The sequence below is a fragment of the Caloenas nicobarica genome, chromosome 10, assembly GCF_036013445.1.
Source record: "Caloenas nicobarica isolate bCalNic1 chromosome 10, bCalNic1.hap1, whole genome shotgun sequence".
Taxonomy (NCBI): domain Eukaryota; kingdom Metazoa; phylum Chordata; class Aves; order Columbiformes; family Columbidae; genus Caloenas; species Caloenas nicobarica.
The window spans coordinates 7,488,686-7,508,129 of NC_088254.1; the positions used below are offsets into that span (position 1 = coordinate 7,488,686).

Below are 19,444 nucleotides of genomic sequence, written 5' to 3' on the forward strand. Positions count from 1 at the left end.
CAGTGTTCATTCACACAGCCACCTTCAACAGGGACCTCTAAGGGTGCCAGGGCCACTAAACAAATGTGAGTAGTTACTCAGTTTCTTACTTACCAAACGACATAGCAGTGATAGATTTTGGCAGTTTAGGTGGGCAACTGCTTTACCTCTATCTCCTAGGGAAGCTCAAGTGAGCAATCCATTAGCGCACGGAAAGCTTCAGGAGAGGGAGCCACGCAGGTGTTCCGCATCCACCTCCAGCTGTCAGCATGGCTTCACCCATAGATCACATACATGCCACGGCTGTAGTTGATTCATGCTGGAGCTGGATTTTTACTGTGATCTGAGACCCCAGGATCGCAATAAAAACCTGCCTTTGCAGGCTCTATGCGGAGGCCGATCTGTGGAAATCCTCTGCTTCAGCCCCCATTTTAACATCCCCCCGCAACCGCTGTATTTATGATCGCTTTTCTCTCCCGGGGGCCAGCAGGAGAGGCAGTTCCAGCCGCTCGCCCAGGGGCGGTGCTGACCCGGGGCTCCCACCCGCGGGCCCGTGGGCGGCTCCACCCCCGGGACGGCACGGGTGTGCGGGGGCTCGCGGAGCGGCCGAGATTCGGTAACCTCCCCCGTCTGTCGGTCTGCTCGGACATAGCAGTGCTGGCTGTCGTTGCCGTGCCAGGACGTGCCCGTTCAAGTGGACAAAGCGCTAATTACCCGGGTGCTGGCGCGGGCTAACGGCCCCTGCCGGGCCGCGGCCGCTTGGGCCCTCCGCGCCGCCGTAGGGAGGCCGCTCCCCCCAACATGGCCGGCCCGGCAGAGCCCGCTTCAGCCCGCCGCCCGCCGGGGCCGCCCGCTCGCCGCCGGCGGTAGAGAGCCGCTGGGCCGGCAGGCGGCCGCCCTCTCGGGGAGGCGGAGGGAGCCGCGGGGGGCTCCATGAGGGGTTGGGGCAGCCCCAGGCCGGGCCTGCCCAGGCGGCTGACTCCTCCCTTGGGGAAGGAGGGTGCGCTGGGGCCGCCTCCGCCGCCGCCCGCCGGGGCTGCCGCCGTGTGACTGGGAGCGCGCAGCCCCGAGTGGCCGCGGGGCGCCAGGCCTGGGCCGGCGGGCGCCGACAGCCTGCCCCCGCGGGACGGGGCCTCCTGGGCCCGGCCCGGCCCGACCCGCCGCTCCCTCCCCGCTCGCCGGCAGCGACAATGTTTTCTCTCAAGCAGCCCAAACCCACCTTCAAGTCCTACCTTCTGCCGCTGCCTCAGGTAACAGCCTTTTATTGCCACTAGCGACCTGCTCGGCGCTTCCCCTCCCGGCCCCGTCCTTGGCCCTGGCCGAGGTGCCGCCGCGGGGCTGCCCTCCCTGCGCGGCGGCCGGGCCGGCCCGGCGTGGGGCCCGCGGGGCGCCCGGGGCTCTGCCCGGAGCTTCGGCCCCGCGGCTGGGAAGCCAGCGCCTCGGCGTCTCTGCGGGGCGGCCGAGGAGCCCCTGGAAGCCCCCGTAGCGCAGGGAAACAAAAGCTGTGCAGCCCGTTGGCCTCCTGGCCTTTGGAGTCAGGCACAAACGTAAAGCGAGCCCGTGACAAGCACAGGCTCCGCTCCGGGAGTAGAACTCCTATCAAAATGAAGTCTTGTGTTGATTAAAACCGGCCAGTGTGAGATTATTTTGGAAAGTTAGAATAATGCTTCAGGTGTTTGGGCTCGCTTTCCCCTTTGTGCTGGGTGGGCTCCGCGGGATCCACATTCGTGCTGTGAAATACTTGAGTAGAAAACAGCTGGTGCTTGTCTGTTACGCCAGTGATTAAACTCTCACTGTAGCCATCATTTCACATTTAAAACTTGGCTGATGGCATAAATAAGAAAATCAAGGGTGTATACATATATATCAAGTATATATTGTAGAATGCTACGTATCACACATATAGTATCAAGTATTTTTAGTAGAACTACCAGGATTTTTTGTGTGGTCTGGGTGTGCACTTGTCAGAAAGTGATCTTTATTTATTTATTTTGGACAAGGCAGGACCTCTCCTAGCAACACGTTTGACATGTTGACTCATTTTTGCATTTTCACAATTTGGTAAAAGTGAAATGTTGTTGAACTTAGTTCTGGATATTCCTGGCCCTATCACTGTCAGGATAGGAACCGTAGGCATTAAGGTTATTTCACTGAAGGTTGCAGTCTTTCGGGATTTCTATTTTTAAGGTTTGGAATTAAAATGCAAACTAGGCACGTATGTGTTCTAGGCCTTGTTGTTTTGGAAAATTTTCCCGTGTTGGAAAGTCACGCATGTTAAAAGTTGGTAGAGAGTTTTGTGCAAACTTTAGTGTCCGTATCTGTGTAAAGCTCGTTGTAGGACTTGAGCCTTTATGGAATGTCAAGCCAGACTTCTTTTTGTTCGTCCTGTGTCTTGTAACAGCCTTGGTTACTTAATTAGTTAAACATTGTACTTTATAAATTATATTATTCTTCTGGTACAAAGCTAAACATACACAAAAATATTAATGCATTTACAGAAAACTGTTTCTATGATTGGATCCTAGCTGTTTAATGTTGGGTTTCTAAGTCAGAAAGAGAGCTTTCTCCGTTGTCTAAATAGATCAGAATCATGTCTGACTGTCAAGTTCTGATTCTCCTTTTTTTTTTTTTTCAGCCTGAAGACCATATAGCATCAGAACCAAGGATTAAAAAACTGGAACCAGTACTTTTGCCAGGTAAGCATATATCAGGAATTTGACAGATACGTGTTTATTATAATAGAATTGGTAAAATGTAAATTGTTTTCCCTATTTTACTATGATTATTGATTTTGGTATATTTTAATCTTAATGTGGTACCTGACTTCCATGTGGGAAAATCTGATGATATTTGTGTCTGTAGAAAATTGTTCTAACCTGCCTGAAACACTAAATAAATACATTGGCTATACAAGCCTGTGTAATGCTTTACTACATGTAGAATAACATCTTGGTTTTATTGTGAGTGTTTGAAATCAAATAATTGTAAGTTCTGTAATATTTAGGAGACCTTTTGGAAGACTAATAATAGTTATATTTTTGTCAGATAGTCAGACCTTTACCTGTGTGCAGAACCTACTACAATAGCATGTGTTGTAGTCTTCCTTTATTTAAAGAAAAACATTCATAGAATTTCCAGTAGGTAGGTATGCTTGACTTCTGTATCAGAAAACGTCTAACACTGTCTTTATTCATTTACTCTTATTGAATATGCAGCTGTTATGTAATTTGAGTATTTGTGTCTTTAAACCTATGCAGAATACCCTTTTTAGTGTGTGGATGAGAAAAGTAATGTTTTTATTATTGTTCATAGTTACATGCTTATGAAACTGTAGGTTATTTGCGACTTTCAGATTTTAAATGAGAAATAATCTTTGGTAGGTGACATTTTGATGAATGAGGATTTCTAAAAGCCTTTTTCAGATACCAAAGAAACAATCTACTGTTCTCAAGATTACTTTCATTCCAAACTGTACATCACAGTAATAAATTTGGCTTGTTGTTTCAAAGGGTAATTTTGAGTTTAAAACAGTGGTATACTGCCTTTTTTTCTTAGTAATCAGATTATAAGTCAACAGATATCAATATCCATGCACATACTAATGTAGGAAGCTATTGCCATCATGTCTAAGTTGCTAAAATGTGTTAATTTTCAAAGTGATCAATAGAATAAACAAGTTACTCTTAAATTATTTTTGTCACTGCTTCATATGGGACTGTTGTTAATTAAGCAGTACTAATTAATATGTGATATGGTCTAGTGAAGTACCTTAAACTTAAGAGGCAGAAATATTGTGGAAGAGGTTCAGCTGAAAGAGCAAAGGCCAACTGACACTCTTCATGCAACAAAATAATACGGATTTTTGCTTGAGGCATAAATACCCTAAATTTGCTAAACGTTGCTAAGATTGCTCGGTATTTGAAATACAGTTATATTTTTATGCTTGCAAAACTTCTGCTTACCACTTGGCATCTTATTGGTTATGTTGCAGTTGATATTCTTCCAAGGTCTTTGACTCACAAGGAAGTGACTGCATGTTCTTCTCTGAGACATTCCACAGAAACTGCAAGGCAGTACGAGATTGCTTTTCTCAAAATGTAACATGTCTTGCCTTTACTGTGGGTCATGTGCATTAACAGTGAGAGGAAACAATTTCTGTGCAGGAACTTTTTGCAGTGTAGTTCATTCTTGATTTGTGAAACTATGAAGTACACTTAAAATGGTGCTGACTGGTGGTTCTTTTTCTCAACTGGCTTATATTTATCCCGTGTTTGCATTATTTCCCTTGTCTGCACTTTCTTTGAAATCAACATTTGATGGCTTGTGGAACATTTGCAGTAAGTTGCCCCAGGTTATATAGAAACAGATTGAAAGAGTATGACTCACCACAGAATTAAAACTTCTACCTCCTTATCATTCTAAGGTGTTATTTTGAATTATTTCGTAATAAAATTCACTGTTCTGTACAGCCACAGAGTAGCTCTGACAAAATCTTTGCATTTTTGTTAGAGTCAGTGTATTAGGGTGGGGTGGAGTTTAGAAGTGACTTATTTTAAATGACTTAAATGAAACTCTTCCTGTTTCAAGTTAAGCACCAGCCTAAACACTTTTATTTTTCCTTTTTTTTTTTTCCTGCCATCCAATGGTGCAGTAGAAAAGTGTATAAACAAGTACGCATTGTACTGTTGGATAGGCTGGCTTTTAGATTTGTCATAACCCAAGTTTCTGGCCAAATTCCAACTCATTTAATTATATTAAGGCTGACTTGTACTCCCTTGCAAGTACAGTTTGGGTATGGTATTCCTAATATCCTCTCCTTAATAGTTGTGTGAAGTTGCATTTGCTCTCAGGAACAGAGTTAAATCTGAGTGGCTGTTTGTTATGCTTTTTTAATTGGTGGGGGTTTTAAGGAGTTCTTTTGGAATTAAGTAATATTAGCACAAGCAGTTACTGGCTTTAGTAATCTTCAAAAACTGCAAATAGTTGTATTAAGCCTTTGATTGTAAAACATAGTCACTTTGAGGGCGTAGCTTACTAAAAATTGAAATGCAAAAGTAGCTAAATGCCCTACTGTTTAACTTGTATTTCTGTGCAGTGGAGGTTAGGAGAGGGAGTTCCAGAGATGGAAATAGCATGAGTCAGGTTACAAAACAAGGAGGTGTATTAGGAAAAGCAACAAACATCATTTAAAGCAAGTGAAAACCTTGGTTGTAAGTAGCAACACTGATACTGCAGTAGGGAAAAGCGTACAATTTTATAGGATTTGTTATAATTTCATTACAAAACACATGACATGGGTTTAAGATGGAGTTATAAAAATGTTTTATTTTTCTTTCTGCAGCTCTGTTCTCCCAGTGTAGCGCTCTGATCAAGAGGTTTTGCACTTAGTTGAAGAGTTGGCCTGCATAACAGTTTCACTTTTGTTTCCTTTGTTTGTTTGCATAGCTTGTTTTATAAGCATGTCAAAGAGGAAAAACAGAGAAATAGCAGGTAGGCTACCGGTCATTCCGTTAAAGTGCCTTGCCTGGCTAGTAGGAAATGAGCTTGTGTACTTTAGGGAAGAATGAAGTTAAAGTTGTTAAACTTGGTGTGTTTTGTTCTGGTAATCAATTGTAGCCTGTTTTCCACAATGTCTATAGCATTTTTGAGACGTCGACTTCAGCATTTGAAAAAATGGTACAACATAACCGGAGTGTAAAGCAGTGTGTGTTTCCATGACTGGAATGGCACAGCAGCGTGCAGAGAGGGGTGACACACAGGTGGATAACAAACCGGCCCCGTGTCTGTACTGTACGTGGTGCTGCACCGTGCTTTAGGCAAGATCAGGTGAAAAGGTCCTTCCTCACTGTTGCTCACACAGGATGTTCTGCAGGAGGTTATGTAACTAATGGAACATCTGATGAAGTGTGAGAAAAGCATGGTTCTTCCTAAATCTTAATACCCACTTGTAGTAATTATTTTAAAGTTTTGCTCAGTATACTAATTTGCTAGTAGATTAAGTTAGTAGTTGCTACCTCTAAGTTTTTACAAAACATCTAGCAATGGTTTAGTAGTTGTTGTTTAAACCTTATACGGTAAAATTATAGAAATAAACAGAACTAGAGTAGAATTTTTTATCTTTAAGATTGCTGTTTTGCTTCTGTCTAGCTTAGTTGTCTTAGTTGGTCCTAAGAAGGAAGCTTTCCATATCTTTAATCATCCTTTTGATTACCTCTGAACATTTTCCAGTTGTGCAGTGTTCTTGTTGAGGTGGAATGAAATATTGTGTTCAGGGTTTTTGCCACTGGTTATATTTGGCTTTTATTTAATGATGACAATCTGTTTGGCTTTATCATCTGCTTTTTGTATTTAGTTTGCTTTTTTTGTGTACAGGTGCCTTTTGATAGGCAATGGACTGTAAAAAAATTTAATCGTGGGAGGTTTTTAAAACTGTATCATGGAAAGTTTTAATCTTTCAGAAGTGTCTGATTTCTGATTCTCTCGGAAGTTGGCTCCTAGCTCTTTTTTTTTTTTTTTTTCCCCTCTGCTTTCTGCAAATCCTTAGTACATTAAGTCATGTGTTCCAGAGCAGCTGTAATGCATCTCGTGATAGGAGAAGGAAAGTACGCTTCCTGCTCAGGCACCCTTGTGCATTAGTACCCCAGGTATGTTCACTCCTGACTGCTTTGAACCCCTGCACATCTTTCTTGGCATTTTGATTTGGTTTGTGGTGTCCCAGAGCTGCGGAGCAGAGGTCATGGTGATGCGGTGTGAGTGCATGATACCAGCACTGAGACTGGGGCTGGGAGGGTAAGAAATAAGGGACCACGTTAGTGAGGTTAATGTGTAACCCCAGAGATTTGCCAGGTTTGCCTTTCTTGTGTGTTAGGAGTCATTTGGGTTTAACACCTTAAAGGGGAAACTGGGATTGTTTAATTGCTTGGTACAAGTAGTAATGCTGTTAGTGTCAGTGCCTTTTCCATCTGCCTTTCTGGAATGAGTTGTTTGTATTCAAGCAGGTATTGCTTGATCTGTTAAGGATGTTCTTCTGTTGATGGTGAGTAGCGATAGCCTGTCAATGCTGATAATAACTGAATAGAGCTTCAGTGAAGCCTGTTTTTGATTGTTTCCAAAGCACATTCAGTTGTTGATTCTCATTTCCAGTCTTGTGTGCTAGCCAGGCTCTCTTACTCATTGCGCAGCTGATTAAGACATCATATTGCAGGGTTAGGGTTTTTCTCTGCATCAAGTTTCTTATTTGAAATTGAAATGTTACTGTAAAAGTTTGTTTGTTTAATACCACACTCTAACTTTAAAAACAAGTAAGTGAAATTGCTTTGTAATTTCAACTCATTTTCAGGAATAGGTGTCGTACAAGTTTATGCAATTATTTTAAACATTTCAGAACGGCCAGATTAGAAAATCAGATGGCGATTTGGAAAGTAATACAATCCCCTAAAGCTTTGGTTTTGGTCTACACCAAGAAGATTACCAAAAGTTTTATTTAAATAAGTTATGAGAATTTCAAATTCTAGATTTGAAATCCAAACCAGCAGCTTTCTGCAGACTAATCTTTCATACTGCAAGAAGTTTAAAGATGAAACAAGCATTTGACATATTTGGAATAAATGAAGCATCACTTACAGTAAGTATGTAGTAAATACTCTATTATAGTTTTTTTTGTTTGTTTTACTCAAAGTAAATTTTCAGGCATGGTTTGGATTCAGTTAACTGCTTGTTTGTTTTCGGTTTTGCTTTTTTTAAGGCTTGGTGTAAGTACTACCAAGGCAGTCTGAATGTAGAATCTAAGTTCTAAATACAGTCCTAGAAGTGGATTTTACTGGATGGAGTCAGTTTGTTCTGCCTTCTTTGTTACGAGTATACAGAGGGCACTTCTTAAAGTTTCTGACTAGTAATATATTTTAAGTATTCGTAAATACGTAGAAAAATACTTTCCTGTTTGCAACAGATTGGCTGTAAGGCAATATGGAAATAATTCTTTAAAGGTAGTTGGCTGAACAGGCTTTAAAATTAAATGTTTTAGTGTTTCTGCATGTGCATTTTGCAGAATGGTTCCAAAGGAATTGGTTTTTGCCCATTCTGTCCCACATATATTTAATGCCACAAGTCATTGAAGTCCAGAAAGGGGATAAAATGTTAGCGTAGATTCTGAATTGTCAGCTGACCAAACTACTGGGGTTTTTGTCTCCTGGCAATTATATTTGCTTCTGATGAAGTAAGTCTTCAGTGAACCAGTTTCTAAGGAACATGTGTTTCTGTATTGATTTATTAAGCCAAACCTGAGTAATTTATGCTAGTCATAGTAATATATTAGGAGTTCAGAACAGCATCTGTAACTTGTATCGGTGACATAGTTATAAAATAACAGGCTGAGAACCACAGTCCTCTAAAATTGTTACTGATTATATTGTTTAGGTAAAATCAGGCTTTGGGAATCTACTGTAGTTTATGTAGCCGGACTAAAAATATGCAAAACACACAACACTCTCTCTCTTCACTGGCATGTCTATTGTTCATGTTACAGAATTCTGACCAAATCATTGCTAAAACATTTGGCAGTGGGGGGAAATGGGTTGATAGTAGGGTTATTTTAATTTAGCCTAAAAATACATAGTGATGCCAAAAGGAGCATTTTATTGATCTATTTTTCTCCTCACAAGTGAGTGTTCCTCTTAGCTACTTGGTGCTGCCATTTTTTGTGCCACCAAAGAACAAGCCAGATCAGAGTTAATTCTGATGAAATCAAGACTGACAAAAAGGAAGAAAAAAATACATGGTTAGAATTAATTTCAACTGGATCAGTTCTCTGATGTGACTAACAAAGTCTTTCACAAATGGCAGTGCTGGCACAAGGGTTGAGGTGGGAATGGGTATTGAACATGGAAGTATTTCCATTTTAGGGATAATACAAGTTGCTCATGATGTATATTCCCTTCTTGCCACGTGAACTCCTGTTGGTGGCCTGCTCTATGTTCTTGTGTCCTTTGCTGCATTTCTGGGGTATGGGGGGAGCTTTTGTGGAGCATCCCGTCCTAGTTCAGAAATGCAATTACCTTTTCAGATCCCTTCTGTGGTCAATTTCTTTTGTGAGGTTCACAAAGATCAGCCATTATTGAACAAGTACTGATTTTAATTTTGTTGCTTGTTCTTTGAAGACTTTTACCAAGAAGTTTTCACTTTTCTTTGTTGTTTTTTCGTTACTGAGCCTTTCTAAAATTTAGCTAAGCATTTGTCATGCTCTCTCTCTTTTTCTGTTTATTAACACACTAGAGAAATTGTACACTTTTCATATATGATAATAGCAATTTTTCTAATCAGATTGGCAAAGCAAGCTCTTTTGGTACTGTGCATTTAAAACACACCAGTGCAGTGCTTAGAGTTATTTATTGACAGAAATCCCAGGTTCTCCTATTAAAAATTAATGCAAACAGAATATATCCAAATGGCTTTTCATTCACCAATAGTCACATTATTGAGCTGTCCTTTTGGAACAACATTTAATTTTGTTTTTACTTTTTTGCTCTCTGCAGATGTACAGAAAATTAAATGTAGTCTATTTCTTAACTAATTGTGAAGGTATTAGAAAATCGTTTTGGGGAAAAAAAAGATGGATGGTATCTACAGTAGCATGCAGCTTTTTTTGTCTTCACATACCTTAAATCCGTAAGTACATTGTAAGAGCTCATGCAAATCTGAAAAGAGAGAAAAGAATTATTTCATGAGCTTACAAATACTTTTTTCTTGAGTTTGGAAGTGGCTGAGCACACTGAACAGAACATTCATTTAGAAGTGGATTAGAGGCATCTAAATGCTTGGTGCATACTAATAAACTCATACAATTTTGGTATTCTCTCTACAAGAGACCAGCTAAGAAAAGACAGCTACATGGGTGAAGATGTTATAGATTTCAGTTACTTCATTAATGAAGTTTTTATTGGAATTCCTGCTCAGAAATGTACAGAAGTTAATTATTTGCTAATCATTTTGGAGGAGTTTTAGACTCAGATCTTTCTAAATACAAGTGAACTCATCAATGCGCATTTTTAATGGTTAAGAGGCTACTTGAATTCAGCTTTTCTATTGTGAGCTCTTTAGACTATCTTTCACGTAAGCTGTTTTTCTGTTGTCTTGACTGGGTATAATCACTATCAGCATTATAGCTGAGAAACAGGATTTTAGTTTCCTAAGTGTATTCAGGTGCTAGGTTTTTATGAATTTAGGCAGCAATTATATGACTCCATAGAGTATTTAGTACCCCCTGTTGTCCTTAAGTCTGTTAGACCTTGAACATAGACTATAAACATATTCAGATTTTGATTTAGAACTTCAGTGCTCATTAAAGAAAGCTTATACTAAGAAATCTATTCTTATACTTCTAACATAGCACTGAAAAAGTTCCCTTAGCAGTACGTAGGGTACCTGCACGCTTCTGGAGCCTGTAGGATTTGCATTATTCATTTATAGAGTCTGATTTCAGCCGTTTGTTGCCTCTAGTAAGTATCAGGTTCTTAATGTGCTAGAAATATTGTATGTTAGCATTTTAACATATGTGTGTATGCATGTGTGCTCATAATCTGTCTCTCTGTGCATGTATGGGGAGGTGTATAAATAGTACAGTATAAATACATCACCATGTAAACTGCTCAGTTACTTTATTTCATTGTGCAGCATTTTTGTATTTAGTCAGTATCGTTGGATTTTTTTGAATACCGTTCAGCCTGTTTCACCTTGCACCGCAGTAAGGTTGTGGTCCTAGATGCTATTCTATCAGCCTTCTTCCCTCAAAACCAAGGTTTTAAGCTCCACTGCTCTGCTGTATTCCTTCTGTATTCATAGGCAACAAAACTATGCTAGAAACTCCTTTGGATGGAAGGGTTTGGCAACTGCTTCAGTGAGCGACTGAAAACCTGGAAATGACTTGAGGTCTCTGTTGGCTTGTTTCTTGAATTTTAAGCTGAGATAATACAGAATCTTAAAATACAAACATGAAAACTGGCTATATAGATGGAGGAGGATTATATATGCATTTCCCACTGCTGTAAAGAATCCAGACCCTTGTCTCTAGAGAAAATACAGAAATCTTCAATTACAAGTCCTAATACAGTGCTAATTCTAGCAGCTCTTGCTTAGTTTTTCAGGTCTACCAGATTTATTTATTGTCTGGTTGCCCTGTTATTGATAACAGTGATAAAACCAGCACAAAATAGACAAAAACCTAAGAAATTAGTTTAGATATTTTGTGTGATCTGCGTGTTTGCAGGTTATTAGATCAAGAGTTCCTGATAGTAAGTTACAAATTACCTTCATAAGATAAACAAACAAAAAACTTAAACTTGATCCCGTGGGGCCTGGCACTAAAGGTGACAAAAATTTTGTTCAGTAGTAGGCAATGTAGTACAGAACATCCTTTATTTTAGGCAATTCCCGATTAGGGATTGCATTTTCAAATGCTGCAGCAATCAGTTGCCCTGGAGCCCAGCCCAGGCTGAGCTGCGGGCTGGCGGGACAGGCCCGGGGCTGGTGCGCAGCTGCCGGGATACCTGTTGATCGCCTGTTCCGCTGACCACGGGATTCAGCATTTTCAGTCATTGTTTCCAATTCCCATGTGCTTTCTGAATCGTATTTGGATTGTAGTGGGTTATTCATTATGGTGGATTAGATACATACCCTGAAGTGTCTTAGCATCCAAAATAGGCAAATTGCATGTGCTTTTGGGAGATTTGGCCGATTTTTTTCTGAAGTTTAATAATTTCTGAGGCTGTGAGTTAAGTGGAAGGTGCGTTAGCTAGATAGATCCTTCGGTCTCTTGTTTTATTTTTTGTGATTCATGTAGGAATATTTTTATTAAACAGGATTGGGCTTTATACATAAGGGTGGCAACCTGTAATTTTTCTTCTGGTTTCCTGTCAGCGTTTAAACAAAATGCTTTTGTCTCCTGAGATCATTCTGTGACTGTTGGAGTCACATGGAAGTGTTGACTGCTGTTCGGTGTCTGGAACAGCTTGTGACTGTTTACTGGAAAAAAGCAGCAGCGACGTTGTAAAAATGTGCAGTCTAATATCTCTGAATAGCTCTGTTGTTGACACTTGTATAGAAAAATCACCTACTCAACTACAAATACAAGAAGGGTTCATTGTATAAAACCAACATGTACTACTTATGTTGTTTATCTGCTTTCCTAAATTTAAGTTCGGAAGGTTTGCACCTTTTAATATTGCTTGTTATAGATGTCCAAATGAGGAGTAAAAGCTGGGTCAATATAAAATTCCAAACCTGCATTAAAAAAAAAAATCAGTTTCTAGAGGCTTTTGAAAACAGCACCTATTAAATTTGTATTGCAAAGTTTTTCACACTTTGTTGTAGATGCTTAAACCCTTTGGTAGAAATAGGTATGCATGCACTCTCTGTCTTGTCTTATTATAATGTTTGGGTTCAAAATCGACAGTCCTGTGTTAGGGCTGAAAACTTGAGTGCAAAGGAGAAGCTAGGCCAAAAAATCCAGAATGTGTTTGTGTTGGATGAAATGAGAATAAATGAAGTTGCACTAAAATAGGGTTAGTATTAACATGTTGTAGCATAGCCATGCAATTATGAGTGATGGAGGAGGGAAGCAGAAAGGACTGGCTTTGGTAAAAAAGAATGATGTAGCTGGCATGTTTTAAACTGTAGTAGATAAAAATTGAAGAAGTTTGCATGAGAGCAGTAATAGATCTCATTTATCTACTGTTTTGTAGCATCAAAGACAGGAAATACTGAAATAGTTTGGTAGTAGTAATTTGTGCAAGAGTGTCTTCTGTGTGATACTAAAAATATTGCACTTGATACCAGGTAAGAGAAAAAAATAATATGGGGAAAAAAAAAAAATTACCTATGGAAGTTGCACTTCATGGTGTATTTGGCTCTCCTTAACTTTTAGAAATGCAGTGATACTCTGGAGGTACTGAGAGCGGGAAGAATAAAAACTATTTAGGTATAGCAGAAGTGACTTGTGCGGAGGGGAAGCTTTGCAGGCAGAATGTGACTGAGAACTTGACATCGAATAGTTGAAGATTAACACCAACCGTGAGAAGGAATTGCTTTCATATACAGTTTGGGCTTTTAAGTAAACAGCTTATTAGAAAAAAATACTGGACATCAAGAAATCTCAAGCCAGACTCTGCTAAAAGTATTGAAACTTTTTTTCGTTACAATGTTTAACAGAAACAGGGTATGTCATTCTTATGTACCCCATTATAAGACATAGTTTTCAATTGCTGTGGACTTGGCTGAACTTTAACTGTTTGTACTGAAGCTGTCAGAATCAGATTTCTCCCCCCCCCAATTCAAAATCTTATTCAACCACACCTTAGTAATGTTTGAGAAAAAACTTTAAAGATCCAGCACATCTCTCTATAGAGCATTTACACAACCCTTGCCACTTCTGGCATAGATAGTTGCATGTATATGATAACCATGAAACTTATCCCCCTACATCTTCACGTGGTCCCAGGATACTCAACATAATCCTGCTGGCTCAAGGCTATGAAGTTAGTCCAATACATTTTTGTAGCTGTTTATCACAGCTGCACTGAAAGCTGGGACTCTGCTGCTGCTCTTACGGACTTGCAGGCTGAGGGCTGAGCAGATCAGGGGCAAGAGCGCGAGGAGGCAGCTCAGCTGAGCAGCTCGGGGCGAGGAGCACGGGCAGAGACGGGGGCTCAGCACTGGCTAAAGCTGCGGCTGCGCTCAGGCGTTTGGGATGCTGGAGATGGTTCTTTGCATGTGTGGTGACTTGGGTGCAGCGATAACTAGCTGAGGAAATACATTCTCTGGATCAGGAAGCAGATGGGAGTCACCCAAAGAACAGACTGTTTTGTTGCAAACCATAGGACACTCTGAGATGACATTTCGGGCAACTGGGACTAAATACGCCCAGCCTATTACAAGCAAATTAGACTTTAGGAATCTTTAATCCATGGTATTTTTTTTTTTTTTTTTTTTAAAAAAACACCCAAACCCCAAAAAAAGACAAAACCCACAAAGAAACAAAAACTAACCTGCAGCTAGTATAAAATTAGGCTTTTCTGGAACACACTTCCACTCCCACACTATTTATGATGGACAGCAACAGAAGGAAGTGCTTGATCTGATGACAGAAGCTGAAACCCCTATGCAGGCATAAAATAAATGACCAAATTAATTTCCTGAGGTAAGAATAAAATTACTGTTTAGCTTTCAGAAACCTCTGTTGTGGAACTAAAAAGTAACATTTTGCGTAGCTTTTTCTTTTATTTTTAAATGGTTCTCGGTCTCATTTGCCTGTGTGGTTTTTATTTCATAGCTTATCCCAGATGAATTAGCATAATCTTTTTTTTTTTTTCTTCACCTGATCTTCTGCTTTGCAAAAGGAAATAGTTGGTTTCCTTCATTAGAGGGTCACAGTAGAAACTTCAAAATGGTGAGGAGTGTTTACTGTGTTTGTGTTCTGTTTTTTCTTTTGTGAAATTACCTGAAAATCCGTTTATAAATGCCAAACTAGATGTAGAGTGATTATTTGGAATTAATGAAGTTCATAAAACTCTCCAAAGTACTTAACAATAGCCAGCTGTTTTCAGTTTTTAAAATAAATACTAGCCGAAGTACATTTGTACAAAATCTGCAATTCTTCAATATTAAAAATTCATTGGTTTGGACAATACTGTCCTTTAAACAAAGGATTTTGATCTCTGCGTATAGGGAAAGTGGTGCGTGGTTATTTTTTGCTTTTAACTGCTACACAATATTGTCTGCTTTGGAACACTAGTTTTCTTTTTTTATCTGGAATGGTATTAGTTAAATTCCAGGTTTACCCAGAAGATGTGTATAACTGGAAACAGGTAAAGAGTTGGGCGTTTCTTGGTAGTACAGACTTAGAATTGTAGCTACAAGATTTAATAGGCTTTTCTTTTCCCCTCCCCTTTTCCTGTTTTAGGTGAAATTGTGGTAAATGAAGTAAACTTTGTAAGAAAATGCATCGCAACAGATACAAGTCAATATGACCTGTGGGGCAAATTGGTTTGCACTAACTTCAAGATTTCCTTTATTACGGATGACCCAATGCCACTACAGGTTTGTTATTACTTGCATCACTACATCATGACAACAGATGTGATGGGTAAAACGGATTTAGTTTGAATACAGCAAATCTGCCTCATATCTGATCTAAATCTGGTGCCTTCTCAAACAAGGCAGTCTAAATGATGAAGTTTCCCTGCCCTGTTCTGAATGTGTTGCTATTCCATCCTTTCATTGAGAATGTCAGAACAGAGCAAGTTTGCTATGGAAGTACAGCCAGCTCTATTTACCTCTTTTTATGGAGGCTTCATTGGAAAGTGGCTCTACAAAAGGTAAGGCGGGAATTATATAAAAACTTGTTCCTCCTTGAAGAAGGTGATTGCAAATGTTTCTTTGACTAGACATGCGTCAGATCAGCAAAGCCTTTAATGTGTCCAGGTTTTATTGGCATTGCAAGCAGAGGACACAGTAACCATGAAGTGAGTTTTCATTGTAGATGAAGCAACAAGAAGAGGGGAGACAGGAACCAGGCTTTTGTCAAAGCAGAACATGTGATGTTCAAAACCTCAACCAGTTTTTGAACAGCAGATTATACAGTACTGTTTGGAAATCCAAGTTGTGAGCTGTATGTCATTTTCACTTTTGTTTTGGGCTTGTAAAAGAAACACTCCATTAACTAGGTGTTTGTAAAGCTCTGAAAGTAGATAGATGCTTATTCTATAATGGTAAGTTTTACCAAAGTTCCTTCAAAAAATTAATTTTTGAAATGAAGTAGTTGTCCAAACTTATTTCTGAAAGTTGAAGTAATATTTTTTTCTTTCTATAGTTACAGTAATAGTTGGAGGGTTTTTTGGTCACATATTTATTTTACACTTCAGATTGTATTTAATTTCTACTAGCAATTTTTGAGGCTAGTAAATTCAGGGCAAGTGGTGGGGTTATTTTGTTTATTCCGCTGGGATTTCTAAACTCTTTGCTGTGCACTCACCAGCACAAGAGAGCTGTTTCCACAACCTCTAATTGCCTGTGAACAGGCAAGGCTGGTACCTGTCAGCAAAGTCTAGGCATGCCTGATTTTTCTCATAGTCTTCAAAGGTGTGCTGTGTATCTGGTTGTGAACTGCAGAACTGCAATTAATAGCTATGAGTTCATGTGTTGCAGAAATTCCATTATAAAAACCTCCTCCTTGGTGAACATGATGTCCCGCTGACATGCATTGAGCAGATTGTCACAGGTATGTCAAAAATAGCTAAGTATGGTGACAGGCTTTAAGCTTACCCAGTTCGAAGCTGTTAACTGATTGTTAGGTTGTGTTGAATTGTTGGTGCTTAGGGTTTTATGTCATTAATATTCCCTGATTTGAAGAATTTGGTTTATTTAAAATTAGGATAAAATCCTTAAAATCTGAATAAAACTTGAAGCGCCAGGTGTGGACGTGTCTAGTTGGGTCTTTATATTGGTTTTAAATTTAACTATGATGCTGAGTCAACAGGTATTGCAGGAGAGACACCTGTTACAGCACCACAAAATTTTGTCAGCGACTTTTTTATATCTTCCCTTTAAATACACTAGATTGCAAAAAGCACATCGTTTACACGATTTACACATAGCTGGGATATCTGACAACATAAATGCTTGAGTTATCAATCCCGTCTATTTCTTAGCAAGTTAGTAACTTGTGGTCCTCAAAAATCTACAAAAGACAATAGAAATCTTAATCTGAAAAAACAACTTATAAAACGTTTATTTTGAAGAACCAGGTTTTGATTTGGTGGAGACTGTAGGATAACCTGTTTGTTAAAAAGAATGTTTTTCATCTCATAATTGAAGAATTTCATATAACTGATAATTTTTCAGATCCTGATTACGGCATGGGCTGTTTGGTTTTCTGACTGTAAATAATTTAAATCATTACTTGTAAGCTTTCAGTGCCCAAAGTTATCCAATAATCCATTTCCACTCTGGAAGCTGGTTGTAATCACTGTGAAAAGATTAATGTATGTCTGAAGAAGAACATTATGAAGAAAGGTGTTTTGTTTTATGTTGATTGTTTGTTTTTTAAATGAAGAGGAGCTATTGACCTGTTACAAGGTGTTGCACAGGCCCACATTTGTTGCCCCTTTTCAAAAAATACCAGGTAGAAGTGACAACAATAGCAGTATTGCACATCCGTTAATGACAATTTTGTATGGAGATATGTTTATAAACAGGGTGTAGCAGTTGTCTTATTTAACATCTCATACAAATGTTCATATAATAAATTTTGCTAAATAGAAGGGAAAAGCTAGCTAGCCTTGAATAATTGTTCTATTAATTATGTCCTCTCTCACATGAAACGTGGTGTTCCTAAATGAGAGAAGAATACAGATAGCTTTTATTTTGAAACTTGAGGGCTGACAGATTCCAGCTTACTCTTGTGCATGTTCCTGCAAACTGTCAAATAGCGTGAACATTTGCAGTTTCTTTAGAAGAACAGTAGTTTCTGTTTAGCTTTTCCATTGAGATTTCAAGCTCGTTAGAGGGAGAGGGCAGTATTGCCTGCCACACACTTGAGGAGGTTGTTCTTTGTTCTTCTGTTATGCAGGTTTACCCTAAGTTTATTGAAGCATAAGCTTTTACTAATAAGAATTAGGGGAGCAACCCTATGCTGCAGAAGGGGTTGCTCTGTGGTTGTTACCTTGAAGTTGAATAGCTGGAGGTGTCCTAAAACACTTGAGTTCCCTGGAAGTACTTAAGTTTAACCCAGAGGTTCTTCTACCTCAGTTGCACAGCTGAAATATACTATTAAATGGAAACTTCTGGTAGCAGCATTGCTGTATCTGTTTGAGCCAGTCTTGAGTTATATACTTACAAAACACAGTCCAATAACTTTGTCTTTTATTTACAGTGAATGACACCAAGAGGAAGCAGAAGGTACTTGGTCCCAACCAAAAACTTAAATTTAATCCAACTGAATTAATAATTTATTGCAAAGACTTCCGTATTGTCAGATTTCGTTTTGATGAAGCGGGTCCTGAAAGTGCAAAAAAGGTATTTTATCTTCTTATGAAATCTTGCTTTGTAGTCATTACAAGTAGCAACAGCTATGCTAATAAGAACATTTTGGTTATTGTTTTGATAGAGAAGTAGAAGGAGAAAACTGCAAATGAATCACATTCTGTTACAGCAGAATATCTAGATTTTAACAATAAAAATTTGGTAAAAAATTTAACATGATGTATTTCTTTTCATATAAGATAAGCCTGTGTCTCTTGTCATGTCTGTTGTACTTTTAGTAATAACACATTTATTTGTTTAATAAATTATTAATTTATTAAGCAAATCTTTTAAAAGACTGAAGTTGGAATGCTGCCTTGCAGCTATATGATAGATGTTTATGTTTGTATGGAAAATGTTTGAGACTTTGATACATTTTCTGCAAGTCATAAACTTAATTTACCCATAGCTAAAATGTATTCTCTTACATACACACACACTTACTTGCTTCGCACAGCAAGTCCTCCAACGAGCTCTTGAAACAACCCGTTTGTCTAAGCTACATAATACTATGTGCTCTTTCTCAACGTTTTCTTAGAAAAGTCTTGCATGCCTCTTGACAAGAGGAATTACTTCTGTCTGTACATTCCTAGAAATTTCATCCCTTCCCAGTTTCAACACTCATTGTAAGTCTCAACAAAATCATACAATGTTATTGAACCTGGTAAGGTCCCGATAAGTTTCTGCTAATCAGAGATGGTTATTCTACATCACATGGGCTCGCCAGCTTCCTTCTGATGGGTGTGATGGGTTTTTGGAGTTGCAGCTCCTCTGACCTCCGTGGCACCACTTTGTGGCCAGGCGTGGCACAGCAATCGTTCTGTAAGGAATGACCCAATTTGCTCACAGAGCTTAAGAATTCTCCTTCTCAGTAGGGTAAAGTTTGAGCTTAACCCTCTAAGTCCTAAGAACCATCTGCCCAGACGTGTCTGTTTGCAGTTATCAACTGAGGAACTGATGAACCAGTTCATCACTTCTTTACCTTTTACCCCTTCACTGAGATCCATGGGCAGAAACCAATGGTGCAGCAGACTGTTCTTTCCTTGCTACTTTTCTAGGTTCCTTCCTGCCTGCTGCTTTTGCTGTTTGTAATCTTTCATGTTTGGCAGTCTTTCAGCAGACAATTCTCCTTTCTCTGCTTCTCTGAAATCTCCCTGGAGCAGCCTGTCCACTGCAATATCTTTATAGCAAGTGTTTCTAATTGGCTGTCACAGCTAAGAAGAGTGATTAGCCTGGAGGAGGAGGGGAAAGAGAATAAACTTCATTAGCACTTTTGGGGCTGCATTTACTTATGCAAGACCAAAAGTGAAACGTTTTTATGAAATGCTTGCTTTATACATTTATAATTACGTGGTCTAACGTGATGTCTTTTGATAAGAACAGCTAGTTCTAGAGA

The 19,444-nt window shown here is 39.3% G+C and overlaps 1 protein-coding gene across 1 annotated transcript in view; it reads left to right on the forward strand.

The window, feature by feature from the left end:
• Positions 1 to 610: 610 nt before the first annotated feature.
• The window catches only part of MTMR10 (myotubularin related protein 10), a 39,669-nt gene continuing 20,835 nt past the window's right edge, over positions 611 to 19,444 (forward strand). The window contains exons 1-5 of the mRNA XM_065641407.1: positions 611 to 1,229; positions 2,615 to 2,675; positions 14,930 to 15,066; positions 16,174 to 16,246; positions 17,900 to 18,042. Of these exons, the coding sequence (XP_065497479.1) occupies positions 1,170 to 1,229; positions 2,615 to 2,675; positions 14,930 to 15,066; positions 16,174 to 16,246; positions 17,900 to 18,042 (474 nt within the window). The 5' untranslated portion in view covers positions 611 to 1,169. The remainder of the gene's footprint in view (positions 1,230 to 2,614; positions 2,676 to 14,929; positions 15,067 to 16,173; positions 16,247 to 17,899; positions 18,043 to 19,444) is intronic.